General features: G+C 39.7%; 1 protein-coding gene across 30 annotated transcripts in view; it reads right to left on the bottom strand.

Moving 5' to 3' along the window:
* The window catches only part of ABI1 (abl interactor 1), an 85,353-nt gene that overhangs the window by 45,574 nt on the left and 12,536 nt on the right, over positions 1 to 27,243 (bottom strand). For 24 of the 30 annotated variants that reach the window (XM_068987890.1, XM_068987887.1, XM_068987896.1 and 21 more), the window contains exon 2: positions 9,937 to 10,104. The exons of 4 other annotated variants lie outside the window; for them this stretch is intronic. In XM_068987890.1, the coding sequence (XP_068843991.1) occupies positions 9,937 to 10,104 (168 nt within the window). Of the gene's footprint in view, positions 1 to 3,691; positions 3,706 to 9,930; positions 10,105 to 27,243 lie in introns of all 30 variants that reach the window. 2 more of the 30 variants (XM_068987907.1, XM_068987909.1) reach the window with 1 other exon arrangement.

The following is a 27,243-nucleotide window of genomic DNA, read 5'->3' as shown; positions in this document are numbered from 1 at the left end:
AGTACTCAAAGAAGAGAAACTGACTTTAACCACAGTTAAATGACAAGCTTGTTCAAAGATGAGATTCACTGAGGTTTTGGGGTTTTTTTTTTTTTTTAAGGCTAAATTAAAAGCATTTAAAATTAAAAGATAACAGGAAAACAAAAAGGAATACCAACTGAGGCAATATGGCAGATTAGATACCTCCAAACTCTCCCAGTAATGAACTGCCTAAACATACTTGATAGATTCTTTAAAAATTCAGAGTCCAACATTAAATACAGCAAACAAAATCCAGGGAGGAGGGAGAAGGGGGGACTAAAGATCAGAACAGAAAACATCAAAGAAGTTACTCCACAGAGGTTTGCTGGCCACTAACAGACTTAAGACTTACACCAAATGGGAACAAGGGCTTCCCTGGTAGCTCAGCTGGTAAAGAATCTGCCTGCAATACAGGAGACCCCGGTTCAATTCCTGGGTCAGGAAGATCCCCTGGAGTAGGAAATGGCTACCCATTTCAGTATTTTTGCCTGGAGAATTCCATGGACAGAGGAGCCTGGCAGCCTACAATCTATGGGGTCACAAAGCGACTAACACTTTCACTTTCAAATGGGAACAAAATAGAAGGCCTTGGTTTGCTGAATGTGGAAGGTAGAAGTGATATGGCAAAAGGATCTCTGCAGATGTGATTAAGAATCTTGAGACAGAAAGATTATCGATTACTGATATGAGCTCATGTCATCACAAGAGTGTTTAGGAAACTAATACACACACACACACATACCCCCTGAGGGGGAGGGGGAGGGCAGTTATCCAAGAAAGTATAACAAGTTCCCATGTTTTCAGGTACAAAACTCTCAACAGTCCTTGATTGATCGTACCCCAAGAACACCTGACAGAATAACAGAATAAAACTGTCTAGGAATACGTCTTCAATTTATCTTACCAACGTATCACCCTCAGCATGCAGAGAGACCTCAAAGATGATATCTTAAGACGGGCTCACAACCAAAGTTTATAAAACACGTAAGGAAACAATCACCATAAGCAGGAGGCAGCACACAAACACATGTGCACATACATACACACATACATGCATATATATGCACACACATACGCACATACATACACATATATGCACATACACACACGTGCACACTTACACAGTAAGGCCTCCAGAGAATGTTAACCCGAAAGAGAACGTTAATCCAGAAGAAAGGAAACTAATGGAATAGATGACATGAATAAAAGGTAGAAAATAATGGTGGCTCATCTGAATCCAAATAGTTCAATAACTACATTAAGTGTATATGCAATAAATGCCCCAGTTAAAAGAAATGTTACACTATTTTTGTTTTTAATTTTTTATTGTTGGCTTGTGGGATGTCAGCTCCCCATCGAGGGATTGAACCTGGGCCATGGCAGTGAAAGCTGGGAGGAATGCTAACCACTAGCCTACAAGTGAACTCCCACACTGTATTTTTTGTAAAATCCAGTTATTCTTAGAAGAGGCAAATCTTAACTGGAAAAAGTTGAAAGTAAAAGAAAGGGAAGGATATGTTCTGTATGTTAACATGGAGTATATTAGTGGTATCAAGACAAAATAGGCTGTAGTTTTTAAAAACTCTAGGGCCAGAGAGTATTTTATTCCATACTAATGCTGTCTTTCATCAAAAACAGTTTTACATGAATTTACTCAATGGAGGTTTTATAATTTATACTTTACTCTTCGAAAAGAACAAACTAAAAACATTAGAGAAGCTACTTTCATGCCAAGCTTGGAAAAGGGAGGGGACAATTTTAGAAAAAATGAACACGTGTGACTGCACATAAAACTGCAGGTGGCTAGAAAGGAAATCAGCTCAAAGGAAATATAACTAAAAATAGGCTTAGAACAGCGGTCTAATGCCTTCATTTGGATTTTCAAATTATTTCAGAGCTAAAATGCACACAATTTGTTTTTAACCAAGAGGGTTATTTTAGAAACAATTTCTGCCACAGTTAAGTACATTTATTTATGTCTTAGAAGTTCTCAAGTACCACTTGCAACTCAGAGACCAAAGGATTTTTAAATGTGCAATGATCTTAATGGCAAAATACAGCACAGTTAATCATTTTTGACAAGCTGAAATAAAAATTCCTATGACAATAAATTTTGCTGGATCTCTAACATAACAAAACATTCTTAGGGGTGTTAAGCCTTGATGTGTGTCATGCCAGATTCTTTAATAGAATTCCTCTATCTTTAGATATTATTATGAATTTACAAGCCCTAATGCTAGAAACACTTAGAAAAAGACTTAAAAGTAAGCAAAAAAGTTTTCTTAAAAAAATTAAGACAATGAAAGTGGTTTTTAAATAGGAAGCTCTCTTTATCACATGAAAAGTCTCTTTATCACATGAATTTACTCATGAAGAAACATTAAACATATTCATACCGACATTCTACAAATGAACTGGTCTATAGTTTTCAAAAGTATCAAGGTCAGGTAAAGTCGAGCGGAGACTGAGGAACAGTGGCAGACTGAAGAAGGCTGAGGAGACAGGATAACTAAATGCTTCTGAACTGGCTCAATTTCCCATAAAGTTACTGAACAAACTGGCAGACTGAAGTAGAAATTTGAGTAGAGAGTAGTAATATATCCATGTTAATCACCTGATTTAACAGCTATGCAGTAGCATGTATTTGTGTCTAGAAAATACACATCCAAGATTTCAGGACTGATGGGGCACCATAGCAGCAGGTTATTCTTAAACAGTCAGAAACAAAAAAGTTCTTTGTCCTATACTTGCAATTTTCTGTGAGTTTAAAATTGTGGTTCCTTCCCCTCCAAAAAAAATATTTGAAGTCATCTTTACTACTTACTCACAAAAATGAGAGCAAGATTTTTTTTTTAAGTTCATTGATTCAGAGGTATTTAGCAATCAATGTTCCATTAACCTATGAAGGAACACAACCAAGAAAAATTTCTCTAAGATAAGGATACAATGATTTTTTTCCCCATCAATTGAAATTAAAAGGGGACAGGCCCCATTCAAAACTGTAACAAATTCCAATAACTCTGAAGTCTCTTGCATTGAGCTTCTCTAAAGAGACTCTGTGACCTTCCACTATAATTTCCTTCCCTTTTATTTGTTGAAATTAATGGATGCATGCATGCCAGGCACTGGGATGATCACAGCAGAACCCCGTGGAAGGCAAAGGAACAGGACAAATTAACTAGGTAATTCTAATAATAAATGCTTTGAAAGGGAACTATAGGATGCTGTAAAAACAATCAGCAGACAATTCTAATAATATGTGCACAGGTAGGAGACAGGGCAGAAAGGGGCATTGGGGAAAATCACCCTTCAATAAATTTCAGGGTAAGACCTCAATGATGAGTGGAAGGGATGTGACCACATGAAACACGCCTGTAACAATATGAGTCATGTATGCAGAGAGACTTTTATCCCTAGAACTTAAAAATCCTAGATGGGTTAGTAGTAAGAAATAAAGCCAAAAATGAAGGCAGGTGCCAGGCCTCTTAAAGAACCTTAAATGCTGTTAAAAAGATTTTAAGATTTTTATTCTTGCAGTCCAGTCACTAACCTCCAAACCGTTTTTACTGTTCGTCCTAATTTTAAGTCAACGCCTACACAGAACCTCAATATGTAATATAAACAAAAGCAGCACTAACCTCGCTAAAGTGTAAACAGAGTGCTCTAGAACTTCATCAGCTGAGCCTCCTGCTTCCCTGAGTGAGATCAAAGGCAAAAACAGGAGAAAAGAGATGGGCCCAGTATGAGACATAACAAGCTGGGCTGCATTAGCCAGACTTCCAATCAGAAACTGGTGAAATATTCCAATTAGAAAAATTCAAAGACCATTTATAACAGAGGGACTAAACACAAAGGAATGGGAAGGGATGGGGAACAGAAGTAGGTACAGGAGCCAATGTTCTGAGCAGAAAGAGCTAAAATCCTAAATCCAAAAGGACAAGGGCAGGAGGATCACCAGAATGAGGAGGAAGAAGTCACCCAGACAGGGCCACCTTGCGAGGAACACGGACTTGTCCTGGAGACAGCCAGTCCACTGGGAAGAAACCAGGGTAATAAATGTTCTGAGCTTTCCTTCCTCACTGCTGCTGACCTGCCCACGTCCACACTGGCTGCACTCTCTCTAAAGCCAGAAGTCGCAGATGCCCATGGACATAATCCATATGGTAAGCCTCCCAGGACAAAGACCAAAGGGGAGAGAAAAATCAAGGAAGATCAAACAGACATTACCTGTCATATAGCAGCAGGCACAGAAGTACTGCTGCTGCTGCTGCTGCTGCTGCTAAGTCACTTCAGTCGTGTCCGACTGTGTGTGACCCCAGAGACGGCAGCCCACCAGGCTCCCCCGTCCCTGGGATTCTCCAGGCAAGAACACTGGAGTGGGTTGCCATTTCCTTCTCCAATGCATGAAAGTGAAAAGTGAAAGGGAAGTCGCTGAGTCGTGTCCGACTCTTAGCGACCCCATGGACTGCAGCCCACCAAGCTCCTCCGTCCATGGGATTCTCCAGGCAAGAGCACTGGAGTGGGGTGCCATTGCCTTCTCCGACAGAAGTTACTAGGAAAGATCAAATCTGCTCTTCTGGAACCAATGAAATGCTTTCCACAAGGCCAAGGCAATTAAACTGAAGTTGAAGAGTGACCAAGAGTTAGGCAGAGCAAATCGAGTAGGTACCCATTTCAAGCAAAGGGACTGGACACAACAAAGGCACACTGCTAAAGCACTATATGAATGAGGAGGTGTGAAGCCAAAAGTAGGGAGGGGAGGGAGAGACAGAATGAAGCTAGAGAGGCAAGGGGAGACAAGACTGAGCTTATGTTGATACCATCAACCATCCAGCCTTTGTCCTGCAGGCAAAGTGTAAGAACTGACATGGTATCACTTGATAGAGGTATGGGTGCGTTTTTAATGAAAGTAATAGGCAAAGAGATTTTCCTCTTAATGGTAAAAGTCAATTCTCACTCTTACTTATTGACCGGCTCCTGCCTGGCTATTTCACAAGAACTGCAACACAGAGTCCAAGTGTGGAGATAAACGCAGACACTGATAATATCTAATTAAAGGACCTAATCCATTTCATCCTCTTAATTCTTCATACTTGGACTTTCTCAGGGAACAAGCGGGCAAAAATATATTTGGTGATCACAATGAGTACTATATTTAAGATTCTGCATCAAATAAATGATAATTCAAAATTTACACTAAGGTATGTCCATTTTCCTTTGAAATGGAGAACTTTCTAAACACAACAGTGGTTAGTTCAGTTCAGTCACTCAGTCATGTCTGACTCTGCAACCCCATGGACTGCAGCATACCAGGCCTCCCTGTCCACCACCAACTCCTGGAGTTTACTTAAACTCATGATCATCATGTCGGTGGTGCCATCCAGCCATCTCATCCTCTGTCGTCCCCTTCTCCTCCTGCCTTCAATCTTTCCCAGCATCAGGGTCTTTTCCAATAAGTCAGTTCTTCGCATCAGGTGGCCAAAGTATTGGGAGTTTCAGCGTCAGTATCAGTCCTTCCAATGAATATTCAGACTAATTTCCTTTAGGATGGACTGGTTGGATCTCCTTGCAGTCCAAGGGACTCTCAAGAGTCTTCTCCAACATCACCGTTCAAAAGCATCAATTCTTCAGTGCTCAGCTTTCTTTACAGTCCAACTCTCACATCCATACATGACTACTGGAAAAAATCATAGCTTGACTATACAGACCTTTGTTGGCAAAGTAGTGTCTCTGCTTTTTAATATGCTGTCTAGGTTGGTCATAACTTTTCTTCCAAGGAGTAAGCATCTTTTAATTTCATGGCTGCAGTCACCAACTGCAGTGATTTTGGAGCCCCCCAAAATAAAGTCTGACACTATTTCCCCATCTATTTGCCATGAAGTGATGGGACCAGATGCCATGATCTTAGTTTTCTGAATGTTAGCCAACTTTTTCACCTTCCACTTTTACTTTCATCAAGAGGCTCTTTAGTTCTTCTCTTTCTGCCATAAGGGTGGTGTCATCTGCATATCTGAGGTTACTGATATTCCTCCCGGCAATCTTGATCCCAGCTTGTGCTTTATCCAGCCCAGCGTTTCTTATGATGTACTCTGCATATAAGTTAAATAAGCATGGTGACAATATACAGCCCTGACGTACTCCTTTTCCTATTTGGAACCAGTCTGTTATTCCACTGCTGCTTCTTGACCTGCATAGAGATTTCTCAAGAGGCAGATCAGGTGGTCTGGTATTCCCATCTCTTTCAGAATTTTCCAGTTTGTTGTGATCCACACAGTCAAACGCTCTAGCGTAGTCAATAAAGCAGAAGTAGATGTTTTTCTGGAACTCTCTTGCTTTTTCAATGATCCAATGGATGTTGGCAATTTGATCTCTGGTTCCTCTGCCTTTTCTAAATCCAGCTTGAACATCTGGAAGTTCATGGTTTATGTACTGTTGAAGCCTGGCTTGGAGAATTTTGAATATTACTTCACTAGAGTGTGAAATGAATGCAATTGTGTGGTAGTTTGAGCAGTCTTTGGCATTGCCTCTCTTTGGGATTGGAATGAAAACTGACCTTTTCCAGTCCTGTGGCCACTGCTGCATTTTCCAAATTTGCTGGCATAATTGAGTGCAGCACTTTCACAGCATCATCTTTCAGGATTTGAAATAGCTCAACTGGAATTCCCTCACCTCCACTAGCTTTGGTCATAGTGATGCTTCCTAAGGCCCACTTGACTTCACATTCCAGGATGTCTGGCTCTAGATGAGTGATCACACCATCGTGGTTATCTGGGTTGTGAAGATCTTTTCTGGATAGTTTTCCTGTGTATTCTTGCCACCTCTTCTTAATATCTTCTGCTTCTGTTAGGTCCATACCATTTCTGTCCTTTACTGTGCCCGTCTTTGTATGAAATGTTCCCTTGGTGTCTCTGATTTTCTTCAAGAGAGCTCTAGCCTTTCCATTCTATTGTTCTCCTCTATTTCACAAATAGTCCTCATTCACAAAAGACTGGATTTTTAAAAGTGCCACAGGGTAACTTAAAGTTTCGAGGATCTACTCCTTGTCAGACTCTAAGGGAGACACTGGGGACAAGACACAGTGATGAACCCAACAAATGAGGTTTCTTCATCATTAAATATACCTCTAAGAGAAGAAACAGGCATTAAATAGGTAAACACACAAGACACAATCGCAAATTTGCCACATGCCACAAATAAAAGCAACAAGGAAGAGGTGGGAAAAAGTATTTCTAGATTTAGAACAAAAATATCAGTTCCTTTTTGCAAAAGCAACATCCAAGGATAGGAGACAAAATCAAACCACAATGGACTGACACATATATATGTTTCAAGGAAGAAAACTGCCACGAGATGACAGATTCAAGAACTTAAGTCTGTGAACTGTCAAGAGAGAAAAGGTAGTCTCTCAAAAGTTATGGTAAGGAAAGTATTATAAGATGGAGGGAAAATGCTGAATGTTGATTAGAGGGCTAATGCAAGAGAAGCCAAACGCTAAAGGGAAGAGAACAGATGGTTAGCTATGACTAATAATGCCAACATTTTATAGCCAGGTATTAGGCTAAATTCTTTACATGCAATTCCTTATTTCACCCTTTAAGATCAGCACTATTGGGCCAACTCTGCATATGACAAAAGTAAACACAAAAAAGTTTCGTAAATTGAACAGATCACAAGCAGGCAGAACTATTTTATTCAAACTGAGATCTTTATGAGTTCAAAGCAGACTATACCACACTGTCTCATTCAAAAAATACTTTTAAAATCATCTCTTACATGCCAGTTAACTATGTACTGAGGATAAAAAGATGAACAACTCCTGGGGCACAATCAGCACATGGTACTTACACAGGATGCTTTTCACCTTTAAAGAGAGGAGGGGGAAACAGACACGGACCTCAAGTCACTGATACCAGGGGGAACGAGTAAGAGGGCAGAGCACAAAGAGAGCAGCAGTATCTACCCTGAGCTAATCAGTGAAGACTTCAGATGGTGCTTATGTTAAGCAGAACAGAGTCAGAACAAAGTTAATGCCAAGTAAGACAAACAGATTACAGAAAAGAGGCACAAAATTGCATGCTATGTTTAGAAGACTTCAACAAGTTGAGCATGGCAGGAATGTGATGCGAGTTGGAAGAGACCAGACCAAAGGGCCTTTTATACCACACTAAGACATCTGAGGTTTAAAACCATAGGGAGCAAAAAACCATTTCCAGGCTTTGAAACAAGACTGGCAACTGTAAAGACTCAGCAATTGACTAGGAGGTTCAGGCTGTAGCCTGAGGCACAGCTTACAAACAACCAAAAGGTCAGAAGATCTGCAAAGAGACTCCCAAACTAACCTCTTATTATCAGACCAGAAAAAGGAAGGCTCCAGCCTCTTTTTAGAAAAACATAGCCTTTATTCTAAGTTAGATGAGAGCAGTCTTCAGTTATTACTATTAATCAGGACAGAACTAAAATATGATTTGGGCTTCCTGATGGCTGGGAAAGAATCCGCCTGCCAATACACGAGGCTCAGATTCAATCCCCAGGTTGGGAAGATTTCCTGATGAAGGAAATGGTAACCCACTCCATATTTTTGTCTGGAGAATTCCAGGGACAGAGGAGTCTGGTGGGCTAAAGTCCATGGGGTCAAAAAGAGTTGGATACAACTCAGTGACTAAACAACAACAAAAATATGGTTTGGCCCAAACTTTGTTATTAGTAGGGAGGGGTTTGGAGGTTTGCTTCCTCAACACCCCAAATAGATTATCTGAGGCAGAATGTGGGTTTGGGTGACTCATTTCTCCAAAAAGCATATTGAACAGAGGCAGGATAGCCTGCTGTCTGCCTTGAAAGTAAAGAACAGAGTCTTCAGTTTTCGAAGGATACTCCCATCCTCGCTTCAGGGCTGAATCACATCAGTCTGCCATCTGACAATGGTGAGGGAAGATGGATACTCTTTTTTTCTGCTCGGCATGCTGCTCTGATTCAGGAGTTGTATATTTCCCACCAAGCAGATAAGAGAAGCAGCAAAAGGATACAGCCACTCCACTAACATAATGCAAGTCATTATTCAGCTTCATCAATGAAAACAAGTCAGAGAGAAATGAACTGGAACTTAGAACTTCAGATTTATCTTTCAAAACTAAGCTCCAGGTACATTCCTCATTCTAAACAAAAAGACATCCTAGTCACCCTGAACAAGTCATCATGACTTTGTCTAAGAGCATTATCTCAGATTGGAATGCATCTGTACTCCATGTCCGTATGATCAAATACACAGACTCCCATCAAACCCCAACTTACACATCACTCCTTCAATGCCACCCAAAAGACATAATCTATTTCTCTATTCAAATGTTTATTAACTATTTCCAGGTATTGTACCGAATAGTATACAGACCAATCCTTCCTAAAGAGAAATTTTAACAAACACTTACTGAATGCTTAGACTATGACAGGTTTAGTGCTAAGTTCTAGAATTTTTTAAATTAAATAACAATACAATCTATTGCCTTTCAAAAACTCCCTTACTACGGTAAAAAAGCATACATAGTAAATGTAGCATTTAGGGTAAATGGGTAAGGACAAAGAAAGAAATAATTAAGACCAGAATGAAAATCAATTTAATAGATGAAAGTCAATTCTACACACACTTTGCTTAAAACTGAAGAGGAGGGAACACTATCCAATGTTATTTGGTAAGGTCGGCATTATACTAACACAAAGCCAGACCAGTAATCACTGGGGTGTGTATTTTACCACACACACACGCACACGCACACACAGAATAGTCTTACTGAACTCAAAGCTAAAGTTGAAAGTGATAATGACTAGTCAGTAAGAAGATAGGTAAGGAATCCATATTTCCAGGCTACCTACCATGCTGCTAGTTAATTAAATGTGAATTTAAAGTTTTTTACAAGCTGTTACCTGTGAGATATGATTGATGGAAGACTCCATTCTCCGGAGCTGAGAGGCTTGGATGTCCAGCAGTTGGAGCACATTGTTAGCCAATGCATTTATTTGATAAGCGACGCTAGCTAGGGATTGGGTTGTATAGGCTTTGGTCTCTTCTAAAGCTTTTCTCTTGTCTGTAGCCTGAAATAAGAACAAAAAAGCCCAATATTTATTTTGGTTACCATTCATTAAACATCTGTTCTATAGAAAGGCAGCATTAGAATTATATTTTTTTAATAGAAAAGCCCAACTGAATCAGAGAATTTACCAGACCAGTTTGATGAACCACAAAGCACTCCTCTGTCCCTAGTAAAGGCAGGTGCCTCAAGTCCTGCTGGCTTACTCTCTGCCTGCCCTGACCTCCCCATGGGTCCCCTCAAGGCAAGCTATGAACCTCCTCCAGGACCTGTGAGTAATAAATTTCTCCATTTCACTTTCCCTTACAGTCCTTTGTTGAACTCTGAGCTCACCATCCATGACACCCCAGGGCTCTACTTAACAAATGGTAACTTAACAACAACAAAAATTACAACATCCACTAGTACAATGATATGGACTAAATCCATTCTACCTTACAATCCTGTTTACATCAACGAACATCAGAAATCCAAACCACTGTTAACCATTAGAACCAAGCTTCTCATCTCCACAAAAACTACTGTAATCTTATGACGCTATCCTTTACCCATCCGTTTTCCCCAAACTCCAGTGCACAGTCAGACAGTAAGAAATGTTTAGAGATCAACTTCAAAGCTAAGTTCAGAGAAAAATTCAAAGACAAGTGATAAAGTCTAGGAGGGTGAGGGAGGGGATGAGTGGGGAGCAAGCAGGGTAGCCAGCAACTTATATTACAATTAATATAGAATCTAAAAACGAAAAGGCCAAGGATAGAAAAAAAATGAAACAGATCTAACAGTTCAAATAAAAAAAAAAAGCAATGCAACCACTCTTAACCATGTTTAATAACATTCAACCTTGCTCATCATAGAAAAGAAATGCAGATGCAAAGTAATATGAGAATATTTCTCATCTATCCACCCAGCAAAAATCTAAAAGCAGGACAAGGTACTGTGCAAAGTTGCAGGGAAAGACTCTGATAACACTCTCTGCTGGTGATATCCAGCAAAATTACACACAGGCTTATTTTTTGGCTCAGCAATCTCACTTTTAGGAATCTCAAAGAATCACTGGCAAAAATATATATGTAATTATTCATTACAGCACTGTTTGCAATAGGAAAAGACTAGAAACAACCAATACAACCACTGATGGGGGATTGGTCAAATAAATTATGGGCTCTCCAAACATCAGGGTACTACACTGCAGTAAGAAGTCATGTTGAGAAATACTGTTATTACCACCACACCCAATCTCCAGAATACTGCTAAGGGGAAAAACAAATGTTTATAGAATGCTACCACTTACGAAATGAGAAAAGATACAAAAACATATTCCTTTACTTTTTAAGAAAAAACGATAAAACATAACATCTTTAACAAATAATTGCATATGCGGCCAAGGGTCAATAGGTTGGCAAGAATATGGATAAGATTCTTTAAACATATCTGCTTTTCAGATCTGCTTTTTGCAACTATGCATACAATTTACACAATTATAAAACAAAATTAAATTTTAAAAAGGAATTCCCCAAAATTAAATGTCAAATTAATCAAATGAGCATCCAATTAGTGGCTTAACCAGAGAGGAAATATCCTACAAGTGGCTTCAAAGCACAGTAGTTTGATTGTACATTTCTAATGGGGTTTATCCTTAGGACAAAAACAATTAAAAGAGGAAAGAAAAATACTGAATCTGTTTTCAGTCACTTTACTGCTGATGGTAGGTTTGGAATTATTACCCAGACACTGCTGTCTGTGTGGTGGTGGTGTGGATTAAAGCAAGTCATTAAATATGTTTAGGTCACTGAGAGCTGAGATTTGGGGCATAATTCAAAAAACATTCTGATGTAACAAGAAAAAACCTGTAGTTCTGCATTTAAGCTGAAAACGTTAATCTGAACTTAATTTTTACTGTATCACATTTTATATATCAATATCCAACAAAAAAAAAGCCTAAATGGTGACTGTAATTGATAACACTGTACTGTAAAATTGAAATTTGCTAAAAGGAGAGACCTGACATGTCCTCAGCAAAGGGTGGGGCGGGGAAATACACATGAAGTGATGCATGTGTTAACTAAGTACTGTCAATAGCAGATACAGGTGCCACTTCCAGGCCGAGACATAAAAGCCTCCCACTCGTGTTCGGATGCAATGCTTAAAAGTAAAATGCAGTCCTACCAAAAAAATTGGTATAATGGCATCACCGACTCGATGGACATGAATTTGAGCAAGCTCCGGGAGTTGGTGATGGACAGGGAGGCCTGGCGTGCTGCAGTCCATGGGGTCGAAAAGAGTTGGACACGACTGAGCAACTGAACTGAATCAAAAAAATTAAGTTGTACTTAACAGAAACCACTGTACACTGTTTCCATTTTTAAATTTAAAATAATTAAAATTAAATAAAATTTTAAAATTCATATTCTCAAACTAGCCACATTTTAAAGAGCTCAACTGTCATGTATGGATTGTGGCCTTACTGGAGAGAGTACAGTTCTAGTCACAGTTAATTTCCTCTTTAAACCATGGATTTAAAAGCTAAATCTGCACAAGAATTACTGTTTTCACTTATTTCACTTAAGTTTAGTGTTCAATAGTTGGTCTCCCTCATTCTTTGATACTTTTGCTGTATTAACAACCAAGCAGCCTTAATATGTCTGAAGGATCACACAAAATGGATTATAAATCAGAAGACTTCTCACAGAGCTAAAACAGACATCGTTAATCAATTACAACAGCCTTCCTCCAAAAGTCTAAACACTCTTAACTAATCACTCCAGGAGCTGACATGTGATTGTAACCAATCTGCCATCCCTGTCTTATGCCACTGATGAAGTTTGCTTAAAATGGAAATAAACATATGGCTTTATAAGAAAAGTTAATTATTTAAAAGAGCTAAACTCAAAATAAATAGTGTAGGCCAAGAACTTAACAGGAAATTCCTTAGATAACTGAATTTTCTCAACAGCCCATATATAAAACTGTCTTCTCCCTCCTGTATCCACCTGTGGAAACCAAGTTTTACTGAGTTAAGATCTGCTTGCTGGAGGAAAGAACGTTTTCAAGCAGTACCTACTCCTATTACATCCTTTTCCTGACGCTCAAGGTGACTAAACAGGCAAAGTAAGCTCTTGTTTTCCACTGTTTAAAATGGAAATGATGATGCTATAAGCAATCTCTCTCATACCCATACATTTATCTTTGACCCCCACCTCCTCGTCCTCGTTCTCAGCTTCCACCTATGACCAGAAGAAAAACCTCTCTCCCTCTATTACAGCTAAGTACTTGAAGCCCAAAAGAGACAAGAACATCCTCACCATAAGTATGCTTAAAAAGGAATACATTCTGGGTGAAAACAAATTACATGGTTTTATTTTTGCCTTTTTTAAACAGAGAGAGAAATTTACAAAATTAATGCATCATCATGGAAATGGGCCTTACTAACATTTTAATGTAAGTTCTTCAAGTCTCTCAAAAACATGTGTTTATGTTACAAGAATGTAAAACTAACCCTGCTTTTTTCATTTAAAAATGTATGATGAGCATTTCCTCATGTGCTGTTCTTCTATTACTATTCTTTTTCAAAAAAATAATTTTCAATAGCTACAGAATAATGGCAGTAACTGTTAGCTGACTGTTCTCCTTTTAATTCCTCTAATATTAAGACCCTGATTTTAATCAGGACATCAACCTATGCAGATTCAAATCCAACTTCCTCTAAATAACCAAACAGGAGGTGGCATTATTTCCAAACATTAACCTCTAAGCTAACGTTAAGAACATCATTTCTAAGTTAGGGCCCAACTACTGAAAGACCTGGCACATGTCCTGTAGTACTAGCCTGCCTAAAAACATTTCAGAAAACAGCTGAAGTTAAACTACAGTGCTCTTTTTCTGACTCACCTGAACCCTTCCCTAAACTCTGACAGGAAGTTCAGAAAATTATGCTTGCTCTGAGGAACAATCTCTCTCCATGTCTTAACTGCAAGACATAAGGCTTCCCTTGTGGCTCAGTTGGTGAAGAATCCACCTGCAATGTGGGAGACCTGGGTTTGATCCCTGGGTTGGGAAGATCCCCTGAAGAAGGGAAAGGCGACCCACTTCAGTATCCTGGTCTGGAGAATTCCATGCACTGTATGTGTACAGTCCGTGGGGTCGCAAAGACTCGACATGACTGAGCGGCTTGCACTTTTAACTGCAAGTGGTTTAATGATCCTGCTTAGGTAACAAAACAGGGGTCTTACGCATTTTTTAAAAAAGTTTCTCCACCTTGCTTCTGTCTTTACTTTTCCTCCCACTCTTTGTAGAAATGACACCACACCGTATCTTTTTAACAACTTTCAGCTTAACTCTAATCCAAACTTGCCAGAAACTTTTCCAAAGTAAGTTATTTTTCCCACAGAATATTTCAAATATTTAAATAAGGTTTTTCCAATTATATTAATAGAATGGAAGTTATTTCATGGTAATTCATTAAAAAATTACCCACATCTACCAAAACACACCATATTTCAATGACTCCAACGAAACAGCTATGTCAGATGCACCGTTTTTATGTATCACTCAGGGAAAAACCGGCCAACTCCATTATGTCAGAATGGTTTCTTATGAATAATTTTATTTTATACTTAACAGAAAATGCTCTTTGGGATTTATTTAGATGGTGAGCTTTATATGTCACTCTTAGTGATGTGAAGTCGCTCAGTCATGTCCGACTCTTTGCGACCCCATGGACTGTAGCCTATCAGGCTCCTCTGTCCATGGGATTTTCCAGGCAATAGTACTGGAGTGGATTGCCATTTCCTTCCCAGGGGATCTTCCCAACCCAGGGATCGAACCCGGGTCTCCCACATTGTAGACATACGCTTTACCGTTTGAGCCACCAAGGAAGGCCACTCTTAGTCATACAGTAATACCAGCTATAGATTCATTTTCAGATTTATCCAACTTCCAAAAGAAACCCTTTATATCTTTTATTTTGTATGATTCAAGATCCAACAAAACACAGCTCACAACTCTTGACAGTCATGTCTATTCAGTTTCTAAATCTAGAACATCCCCTTCAACCCTGACCTTTCTTTCTTTCAAAACAGACTTTGTTTTAAAATTCCAGGTCAGTTGTCTTACAGGAAGTCCTACAATCTGGATTTGTCTGACTGTTTCCTCATGATTAGATTCAGATTAAGCAGAATGGCTAAAAGAACAGGTGATGCTATAAACTTCCCACTATAAGCAATACATCTTTTAAAATAAGACTCCATCTTTATTTCCACGATTTTCTTCCAAGCTCCTGACACCAATTCTGCAATCTTTGATGCTGGTGCTATCTTACAAGGGGGTAACCAAAAAAAAAAGACAAAACCCAAGACTCTTTTCTTTCCTCAAATGGTCTTTAAATGTTTTGACTCTAGTCCTTCCTCAAATGGTTTGATGACAGGCTGCAATAATCCAGTTATCCCAACAGTAAAACTATCCAAATTCATACAAGTGGGAACAATGACAACTGCTGCCTGGCTGATAGCTTTCTAAGGACAACATTAATTGTAAAATGCATCCCAAGAACAGAAATTTTAAAATGTAGGGGTGAGGAGAAAGTTTCTTAGAATTGCTAAAATATACTCTATAAAGTTAAGGTTTCTGTCAATTAAGAAGGATTTAAAATGTCAATTTTCAATACCTGTAAGGAAGAGTTATATATACACAAAACAAAACATCTATTTTGCTGAAGGCCACTTAAAGGTCTGGCTTGAGAAGTTTTCAGAGGGAATCCAGAATCCCTTTGTGGTAAGGGCTGAGAGGAGCACACAGGCCAAATCCTGCTTGGAGCCACGGGGCTCAGAGTATGCACACGCGCAATACCCAGCTAACAGTGAAAGGATCTAATTTTCTCCAACACAATTTCCACTCCAATAAAAGTAAAAAGGAAATAAAAAGAAACCCTACCAGGTTACAGCAAATATCCAGCAAAAAAAACAAATTTTTTGCAGAAAAATTCAGGTTGAAACCTAGTCACTGTAACCCCAGCACAGCTCCTCCCCACCACCTCCCACTTAAGCAACTGCTCACAGGCCTATGATCCTTTCATTCCCAGCAGAATCCAGGGAAAACCTCTGCTGGCTACTGAGTCACACAGCGCTGATGGACAGGAACCTGAGTTGTGGCGCATGCTCTTTAACTGAAGAGCAAATACAAAACAATTAACAGCTGCTGCTGCTGCTGCTGCTAAGTCGCTTCAGTCGTGTCTGACTCTGTGCGACCCCACAGACGGCAGCCAGTATCCTCATTAAATAACACTCCAAATTCAATTCTAACGTAGATTATGTTTTCAAACCTTCACAGGTCAATTTATATCTCCAGGGCACTTCCAATAACTAGATAATTCAGTTCTGAAATTTTAGGTTTTACCCTAATTATAGCCTCAGTCAATGAATTATATTTATTAAAAACAGGCAAAACCTGCAAAAACCCAATTTTAGAAAGAGCAACTACATTTAAACACAAAATTAGTTAAATGTATTATTGACAGAATATGTTCCATAGGAGTCCAAGACACCGGGTTCCTTCCATCAACTCCTTCCATGTTAACTAATTATCTTCTCATATCATCTTATTTCTTCTTAAAAGGAGTTAAACCGAAAAAGCCATGATGAGGAGTGCAGCTTGGACACACACTTTCATATTCTGCTGGAGGATGCAACTAGACAATAAGTATCACAGTTCTTTAAAATGTATATATTCTTCACTTCTAGGAACTTACTTAAAAGAAATAAAAGGCAAAGTGCAAAGAAACTGTATGTTCAACAATGTCCACATCATTGTTTAAAACAGCAAAAAACAAAAAAACAAAAAAACTAGAAACAACCTAAGTGGCCAATGATTAGTGTTTAAAATATTATTAGAATACCATGCAGTCAATAAAAATAATCTAGATATTTACCAACAAGGAAAATGCATTAAATTAGAATTCAAACTGGGAAGTAGAACCACTGTGAGTTACAGAATAATTATAGAATTTTACCTTACACAATTATAGGACTAGCTAGGAAAGCTGTGAAGGTCCCAAAGGGAAGTAGGAAGATCAGAGAGTCATCAATAAGAGTCTATTTGAGACATCTGACACATTCAGCTACAAAAACGTGGCTGCAAAGGGAAGACTCATGGGAAGATCTGAGAAGCTGCAGGTCTCCCACCAAGTGAGTGGGCCTGATGCATCTGTTAACCAAACCATCAGCAACCAGAAAAAAAGAGCTGGATGCAGAGCAAAGGAGATCAAGGTCTGGCTGGACCTCACCAACACCTCCACGTCTCTCACTGCATATCACCACAAAAACCTTCAGAGGTTTAGGGAGGGCTGCTTACACAAATTCTCTTTTGGCCAATTCTAGCCATACCCAGCTTCAGCTTAAGTAAACGGATACAGTACTAACTACCGTGGCACCCCCGGTCAATATGGTACACACTCACCTCTGTCATCATATTCAACTCCTGAATTAAAACAACAGCAAAATCATACTCCAGTGTAACATGATGCAACCATCCCTTATACAACTGAAAAGATGCTATCTCCTCAAAACAGAATATAAAGTCTATTTTCTCTTCGAGTAAAGTTCTTTCCTTTCCTAACTGAACTGTACTTCCCCTTTGATATCTTGTGACTTAAATACTGAAATACAAGGTTAACCAGTTATGCAGAAGAATGGGGGAAGAATTGGTTACTATATACACAAATATTAAGAAAGATATAGAACAATTCCTAACTACTAGTTTTCATTCTATAACTGGTCATGAGGTGACCAAGAGCAGCTAGTGTTTATCGTAATTTTCTTCTCCCACTATCCATCACAATTTTCTTTGCCCTCTGCAATCATCTCATCCGGTCACTGTTCCTTGCCTGATGTGTCTGTGCTTAGTTGCTCAGTTGTGTCTGCGTCTTTGCGACCCCATGGACTGCAGCCTGCCATGCTCCTCTGTTCATGTAATTTTTCAGGCAAGAATATTGGGAGTGGGTTGCCATTCCCTTCTCCAGGGAATGTTTGAGACCCAGGGACATCCTGTGTCTCCTGCATTGTAGGCAGATTCTTTACCTGCTGAGCCACTGGGGAAGGAAGCCCAGTGACTCAAACCTTCTTTACCATCAGCAGCCCTATTTGTATTGTGTTGCATTAGCTTTCCATTAACTTTTATAGTATAGGACTCGGGAGTGGTCAAGAGGCACTCCAGGGTCCTTGTGCATTCCAGACATACTCCTCTTCACCCCCACTGTGTAGTCAAGTGAAGTCGCTCACTCATGTCCAACTCTTTGGGACCCCATGGACTGTAGCCTACCAGGCTCCTCTGTCCATGAGATTTTCCAGGGAATAGTACTGGAGTGGATTGCCATTTCCTTCTCCAGGGCATCTTCCCAACCCAGGGATCGAACCCAGGTCTCCCGCATTGTAGACAGATGCTTTATCATCTAAGCCACCAGGGAAGTCGTAGCAACCCAATTTCCACTGACGGTCGGGATCAATCATCAGTTGGGATCAATCAATCATAACCAATACAGTAATCTCCTGCTTTGCCCATTAGTTTACTGGCACAAGGAAGGCAAAGTGGCCAGGTGTTCAATTTCCAGTTTAATAGAACCAATGCTGCACTTCCCAGTAAAAGCATTCCTCTTTGAACTCAGAACTCTACACTGGCACGCCCAAGAGTTGAAGATAAAGAAGAAAAATTTTTGCCAGCAGATCATTAGAGGTAAGTGAGAAAAGGTCACTTTATTTCCACCTCTTGAGCCCTAGACCTATGAATGCTGGCTACAGGAGAAAGCCCACCACACACCTGTGACTGATTCAGAGACCAGACCCCATCTCAGAGAACATTACATCAGCACTGCAAAGAACTGCCACCAGCAGGTACAGAGTCTTCAGAAGGACATCCCACTGTTCTATCCATTCAGCTGCTTTGAGGTAATGGGGAATATGGTAAGACCAGGGATTCCGTGAACATGAGCCCAATGCCACATTTCACTTGCTGTAAAATCAACTGCCTGGTCAGAAGCAATGTGATACAAAATACCAAAACATAATTAAGGCATTCTGAAAGTCAATAAGGAGTTTTGGCAGAAACAGTGCAGGAAGGGAGAGCAAATACATGCCCAGAGCAAGCAGCTTTTTCAAGGAGAACAAAGTGTTGTCCTCTTGGTTATGGAAGTAGTCCAACGCAAACCACCTGCCACCAGGTATCTGGCTGGTCCCTCCAGAGGAATGGTGTCATCTTAGGGGGTCACAGTGGGGGCACTCTACCATTAACAATGTGGTCATTCAGCAGTAGTGGGCTCCAGGCCAGTCGTGATGTGTCTGAGCACACACACCATCTCCATGCCTGCCACTGTGATGTCTTTTTCATCAGCCCTTTGGGCAAGGACTGAGGTAGGTGGGGAAAGGCTGAAATCCAGACATGATATCCTGTCCACCTGATCATTAAGATCCTTCTCTGCTGAGGCTGCTCTTTGATGGGCATTCACAATGAACCCAAATATTACTTTGTGTCCATTTGGAAGTATGTCTGTATATCTACTCCCCATACTTCCAATTATGTTCCTTCCAAGCCCGTAATCAATTAGCCAAATGATTAGCTACTGCCATGAACTGAGTGGGTCCCCGTCTCTAACCATCTCTCTTTCCAGACAGAACAACAAGGTGCGCTGCTCAAAGATGTACCAGTGAGCTGCAACAAGGATTTACCATATAGCACAGGGAACTATATTCAGTATCTTGTAATAATTAATAACCTATAATGGAAACTAATCTGAAAGAAAAAAATATACATATGCATATATAATCATTTTGCCATATACCTGAAACTAACACAACATTGTGAATCAACTATACATCAATTAAAACAAAAAGATCTGCCCACAGAGGGAATTTCCCTTCATCACTGTGCTCCGGGTCACGGCTGACTGTGGTTATAGGGCTACAGATGTCCATGCTGGCACCAGCATATCATGTAGAACCATTTGTAAACTAGACCTAAGTTGTTTTTTCCTCAGTTAACTGGGACTCCTCATGAGGCTGTAAGTGTGGCCTCAGAGTGAAGAAGCAAAGAAACCGGAGCTTAAGTATATACCTTGTGGAGTATACATCACAAGAAAAGGTATATAAAATACTCAGTAATAAAATCAAGTTATAAAATGATTATGTACCTGCTTTTTTAAAAGAAATGGCATATGTAAAGCAATTATCCTTCAATAAAAAATAAATAAATATAAAAAGAAAAAAAGAAATGGCATAGGGGGAGACCACTGCCTCCCAGCCTATGATTCTAGGAGTGAACAAAGAACAGTTTAAAAATGTCAGTGAATCCACTGAAGTGTTTCCTCCAAGATTTGAACACCACGTGAATTTTAATTAACCGGAAGGGAAAAAGGAATAGAGTGAGAAAGTTTTCTCCAGATAGCTGAGGATAAATAGTTCCTCCAGATAGTTCATTTTTTACCAATGAAACAACTAAAGCTCCACATAAGGGATCTATAAATGGAGAAAAAAACAAACAAACATTTAACACTTTTCCAAGTTATTCTTCATACAGGAACACATTCATATCTTTAATTCATACTCAAATAAATGTGACTTTGTGAAGTAATTACTTAAGGAATACAATGCATCGTTTCACAAACTACAAGGTAAAGTGGTAGTTAATACTGTCACAGTCAGCACCACCCTTAATTAACTGAGTGGAGAAAACAAAGCACTCCTGCTTTAAAACAAACAAAAATCAAGGTTCTATAAATACCGACAAAAGTAACTTGTGCTACCAATGACTGCCTATTTCCCCACACCAGCTCACAAAACAGCCTCACAGAATCAGTATTGGCCGTCTCCATCCTAGACTGATTCACTAGAATCATCCTAGACCTGATTCACTGACCACATTTTCCAAACCAAAAAATCACAACGAGCATGACACAGTCTGACAAACTATATTTTCCCCTAATTTGTTCATCTATTATATAAAAGTGTAAGAATTACAGTGATATTAAGAATCAGTTAACAAGTCTTACTGAAAGCAGCTAAATTTTCTTAATTATAGCTATTCCCCCAAAATAGTCACTTTTACAAGTATTCCAAAAAAAAGCCTGAGACATGGACAGAGGGATATTCTGTTCCCATCCATCAGTTATAAAACAGAAAGAGATAAAAGAAGGACACCTTATTAACAAAATACCACATACTGAATACAAACCAAATAAATTAACCATTTAGAAATCTAAATACCAATTAAGGATATACAATAATATTAAAAAGAAAGCCATCTAACAAGATATGTACAAGATCTATATGAGGAAAATGACAAAACTCTGATGAAAGAAATAAAAAAACTAAACAGAATCCACGGTCTTGCTTAAGACCTGATACTATCAAGACATCACTTCTCCCCACCTTGATCTACAGATTTAACAGATCAAAATCCAAGGAAGTTACTTTGTGAATATCGACAAAATGATTATGAAGTACATATGCAAAGATGATGTCAGACAGCTGACTATGATGTCCTTCATCACATCATCTACCTTCGACAATTTTGCATCCATCCTTGGACAAAAGGGACTGTGGGATCCAGAGAACAAACTGTAAAGCCCAGGTGTAGTACGAGATCAACGAGAGCTGTTTTAACACAGACTTGTACCCATGGTCTCATCTGGATTTCAAACCGGCTCTATACCAGAGGCCTCAGCTACAGCCCCAGTTAGCTTTGGTTCTGACACCAGCACCAGATGTCAGGGGCACAGGAGGACTCTTACCCACTTGTAATCAGGTAATACAAATACAGACATCAGTCTCAGGCATCAACCATGCACTGACCTGTGAACCAGCTCCAGTTCCTTGCAGCTGCAGTTCAGGAGCCCCTAGAGAACACTAATTTAGACAATCACTCAGAGATGAGGGAACCTCTGTGAAAGTCCAGGAGTCTCATGGAGAAGTTCCAGCCCACCACTAGAGCAAAAGAAACGTGAGATAAGATGCATTGGAAAGGGTAAGAAGAACAGTCTGATTTTACCCACTTCACACATCCCTCCAAGGCAGCACAGCTCAGTGCCAAGAGAGCCCTTCTCAACCAATGACTTCTCCGCCGGGTCAAATGAGAGCAGGTAAGGGAGCCTGTGGCTTCCCAGCTGTGGGACACATTGCCAAAGCCCATTTCTTTCTCGCCCCATCCAGAATTCTGCAGTGTGAACAGCACCTCTAGCAGGTGGTGAGTGGCTGGTACACAACAAAAGGGATGTGGATCCTACTGAGCATGTCAGAGACTCCACTAAGAAACCCGACCACAAGCTTCTGAGAATGCTTTGCCCACAGTGCCCCGCGTGCCCAACCTTCCATTTCCCCACCTCATAACTGGCTCAAGAGAGCGATCCTGATAGTGGCAGAGTGAGCTTTCGCAAAAGATCAGTGAGCACGCACAGAGAGGCAGACTGAACCTGCGGCCTGGGAAAGACCATAAACTTGAGCCATAAGCACCACCCTCAGAAACGCAAAAAAAGATGCCTGTTACTTTGCAGGATCAAAAGAATGCAAGCAAGCTTAAAAACTGTCACAAGGAGGAGCAAGATATTTAGAGCAGGCATATCCTTAGAAGATCTATCAAAGCCTTGGAATTCCTAGCAGACGTGACAAGGTATTTCTCTCCTGCAGTCAATTAGTAAAAACTGAAAGAGCCTGACAGCTCTACTTCAAGTGTGAAGACAGCAACACAAGAATTCAAAGAATATGAAAATTCACGAAAAAAGGACACCATCTAAGGCTCACAATATTCCAGTAACCAACCCCAAGGACAAAGAGTTCTGTGATTTACCCAATAAAGAATTCAAAACAGTGTTTCAAGGAAACACAATGAGCTACAAGAAATCAGAAAGATCATTTAATGAAATCAGTAAACACATGAACAAAATTTAACAAAGAGATAAAAATCCTAATAAAGAAACAAGTTCTGTAGCTAAAAAGATGCAATCAATGAAATAAAAAATGCAACAGGCCATCACCAGCAGCATGGATCAAGTAGGAGAAAGAATCTATGAAACAGGAGACAGAAACTTCAAACACTGGAGAAAAAAAAAAAGAATGAAAAAGAGTGGAAAATGGCTACATGATTTGGGGGATATGATTAAAAGAAACAATCTGTGAATTATTAGAGTCCCACAGGAAGAAGAGATGGAGAAGAGGGCATAAAGTATTTTTAAAGAAATAATAGCAACGGACTCCCCAAATCTGGAGAGAGATTTGGACACCCAAGTTATGGACCAAAGACCTTACAGACACGTCATCAAAGAAGAGACACAGATAGCAAATACACATAGGGAAAGATGCTCCACATCTGTAGGGGAATCCATATCAAAATGAGTTATCACTACACATCTATCAGAATGGCCAAAATCCAGAATATTGGCAGCACCAAATGCTAGTGAGGATACAGGGCAACTAAACTTTCACTCACTGATGACGTGAATGCAAAACTGCACAGTCACTAGAGGTGAAAACACAGGTATGTACAAAAACCACTACACGAATGTTTATAGCAGCTTTTATTTATAACTGCCAAAACCTAGAAGCAACCCAGGTGTCCTTCATTGGGTGAACAGATAAACTGTGGTATAGCCACACAATGGAATACTATTCAAAGACAAAAAAAAAATGAGCTGTCAAACCATGAAAGGACACAGAGAGACCATAGATGAGTATTACTAAGTGAAAGAAGCCAACCTGAAAAGGCTACAAATTGTAGGATTCCACCTATATAACAGTCGTTACAAAGTAAGCCTTAAGAGATGGTAAAAACATCATTTATTGCCAAGAGTCAGGAAAGAGGGAGAGATGAGTAAGTGAAGAACAAAAGATTTTCAAGGCAGTGAAACTACCCCGTACTATAGTATAACGGTGCACACATGTCATTCTACGTTTGTCAAAACCCAAAGAATGAAAAAAAAAAAAAAAAAGAATGTACAACACCAAGAGTGAACCCTAAACTATGTAAACAAACTCTAGACTCTGGGTGGTAACGATGTGTCCAGGCAGGTTCATCAACTGTAATAAATATACCATCCTGATAATCTGATATTGATGCTGATAACATGGGAGGCTGTACATATGTAGGGGCAGACAGTATACGGAAATCTCTGTGCCCTCCATTCAATTTTGCTGTGAAGCTAAACTTGCTCTTAAAAAGTTTATTGGGGGAAAAAAGTGAAGGAGAAAAAAATAAATCCGTTCACCTCAGTATGTTAGCTCAAGCACAGTTCTGATGCATCAACAGTGTAACTAGTTCAGGCTGTGGAACAGAGCTCAACAAACTATGACCCTCAGGCCAAATACTTACCTTCGGCAAACAAAGTTTTATGAGAACACCTTCACACCTATTAATTTACATGCATCTATGGTTTTCTTACTACAGTGACAGACCTGAGTAGTTGTGACAGATCCCTTGGCCTGCAATGCCTGAAATACTGATATTACCTGGCCCTTTGGGAAAACACTGACCACTCTTGCTCTGGAACAGTGATTTCCAACCCGAAGTGGATACTGACATCCCTAGGGAGCTTTTTAAAAAAATTCCAGAGCCCTAGACCCAACCTAATCCCTACCTCCCCTCTAAAAAGATTACAGTTTAATTGGCCTAGGGGTAGGACCATTAGCTATTACTACACCAAGAGAAAAATCTGTACAATAAAACAGGAAAATATACAAGATAAAAATCAGGATACCCAATAATACAGAAGATAAAGGCAGGACCCTAATACACAGATCACAGAGACCACAGAGGACTACATGATAAACTGGAGCCATAAGTCTGGCTCTGATCTCCACGAGTCTGCAGAGAAACAAGATCACTACATGATTTACAGTATTCGTGAGGTCAAAACATTTTGGTGAAACTAAATTTTTTTTCTAAGACTTCAGCCTGACTGTAAAAGGAAAGCTTTATTATAATTTTTCTCTGTGATGTAAACATATCATTTATTCCTCTCACCTTACACACCCTACCTCTTAGCCCAAAAAACAAATAAAAATCCTCAGAGTGGCAGGATTTCATACAGACAGTACCATGCTCCCTGCCTGCCTTTCTTCTCTTTTTGGAGGGGAGTTGGAGTGTGGTAGGGTGGAGAGTGAGGCAGGAGGAGTAGGGAGAATAAGGATGAGTGTGAAAGAAATGCATCACTAAACTGGAGATAAGGTGGCTCTATATTCCACATTATTAAATACAAATAAGAAGCCCACTAATGCAAGGAGTCCCCAAGTTATGACATATGGTTGATACAAAAGTGATTTATTCAGACCTATAATTCATTTCTGCTGCATTTACCCATTTTTGAATGACATCTGTTGATTATACCAAATGTGTCCACACAAAAGAACAGAGTATATATCAGGACAAAGCAAAAGCACAATTTCACCTTAACAATGTTACCTTACATTTAAAATGTGGTTTCTCTGTTTTCCAAGGTGGGAAGCACTACACTGGTTTTCTACAGTTTAAGGACAGTAGTTGAGGGATATTTTTGACCAAGCCCTCATCTCCCCCACTACCCTCCCTGGCAACTGACACTATCAAAATCAAACAACTTTCAGCTCTTTCAAACGTGCCCTGGTGCGCATTCTGTACTTACTATCTAGATCCCTCGCTTGTCAACCTCCCCTTCCGTGTTACTCATGACTCAGACAAACTCACGCTATGAGGCATTCAAACTTGCCTGAAACCCCCAAACACTGCTCTGTTCCTTAAAATTCTCTCTCCAAGAGCCTTTCTAAAAGGGACAGTTCTCAATCCACATGTAAGTCACACATATTTTGAAGATATACACACACACACAAGATTCTAAGTGTCTAAATATGCAGCAATCTATAACACAGGAGATTATGACAGAACATCAGTTAACATCAGAAGGAGAAACTTGCCCCTCGCCCCCTGACCCAACAGTACACAGCCAGGGAGAACTCAGGGTCCCTCCCATTCCTCTCTCCTGCTCCCCTGCTGCCCACGCTGCCAGCTATCAAGCCATATTCCTATTCTCCAACCCACTGCTCTGCCAATCAATTCAACTGTGGAGGAGTAAAAGCTGGAGTGTGGTGGAACCAACTGTGTACTAACAGCTGAAAAAGAGAAGGTCTATAGATTCACTTCTGTGACTGCAAATTACTTTCTGTGGGCGTACTAGCTTTATGCTGGAGAAGAACGGTTCCAGGTAAAATAAGTCATCTCTGAGTTCTCCCTTTCCTATCAATCGTATCCCCTTTACCAGGCTTCCTGATTCTTCTGGCACCTATTCCGTCCTTTTCTCTCTTAACTACAGCTATCTCAATTCAAGAAATACCCTTTATGTGTGGACAGATGCAACCGTCCTCTACCTGGTCACTCTGCATCCTCATCCTCTGAGCAAAAAGTGGAAGGATACAAAACAAACTGACAGCGGTTGGGAGGAGGGGGTGAGCAGGCATATGGGAAGAAGGAAGGAAGGGGAACTTTCGGTTCTGCTTTGACTACAACTGAATCATCAGAATCTTTTACAGGAATCTTTTCTTACCTAGATGCTTCTTAAAAAAAAAAAATGCTGCCTGACATTTGTTCTTTGCATAAGCAAAATTCTACTGAATGCCAAAACTAAAATCAAAAACCTTTCAAAAGCAACAATTTTCTTCCATACAGAATGTTTCCTCTTCCCTAAATTTAAGGCTTTATAAGCTATGGTTCAATGATTTTTCACATAACTATACTACATATAATACTGACATCACAACACCTAGTGAAGAGTCTTTTACAGAGTATGCAATTAATAACTATTTGTTGAGCATGAAACGACTATTTGTTGAGTTATTTTTAATACAGCTCTACAGCCTCAAACACTCTTCCTTCTAGCAAAGAAAAATAAGTAGTCACAGTCTATCATAACGATTCCAGGCACTAGAAAGTTCAGATAATTCACCACCACTCACTACCATCACGCAAGACCAGCCTCCCCCCATCTCCTCTCGAGCTCCTTCCAATCCATACGTATTCCAGCCTCCTTCCAATCTGTTCTCCACTCTAAACAAGAGTCACCTTTAAAAAGTAAAAATGATAATGTCATCCCATTGCTTAAAATTCTCAATGTCTTATCAGCTTCAGAAAAAAAAAACCAACACCCTTA

The sequence above is a fragment of the Capricornis sumatraensis genome, chromosome 15, assembly GCF_032405125.1.
Source record: "Capricornis sumatraensis isolate serow.1 chromosome 15, serow.2, whole genome shotgun sequence".
Lineage (NCBI taxonomy): Eukaryota > Metazoa > Chordata > Mammalia > Artiodactyla > Bovidae > Capricornis > Capricornis sumatraensis.
Note: the sequence above shows the minus strand (reverse complement) of the source record. Positions and strands in the feature narration are given on the sequence as shown.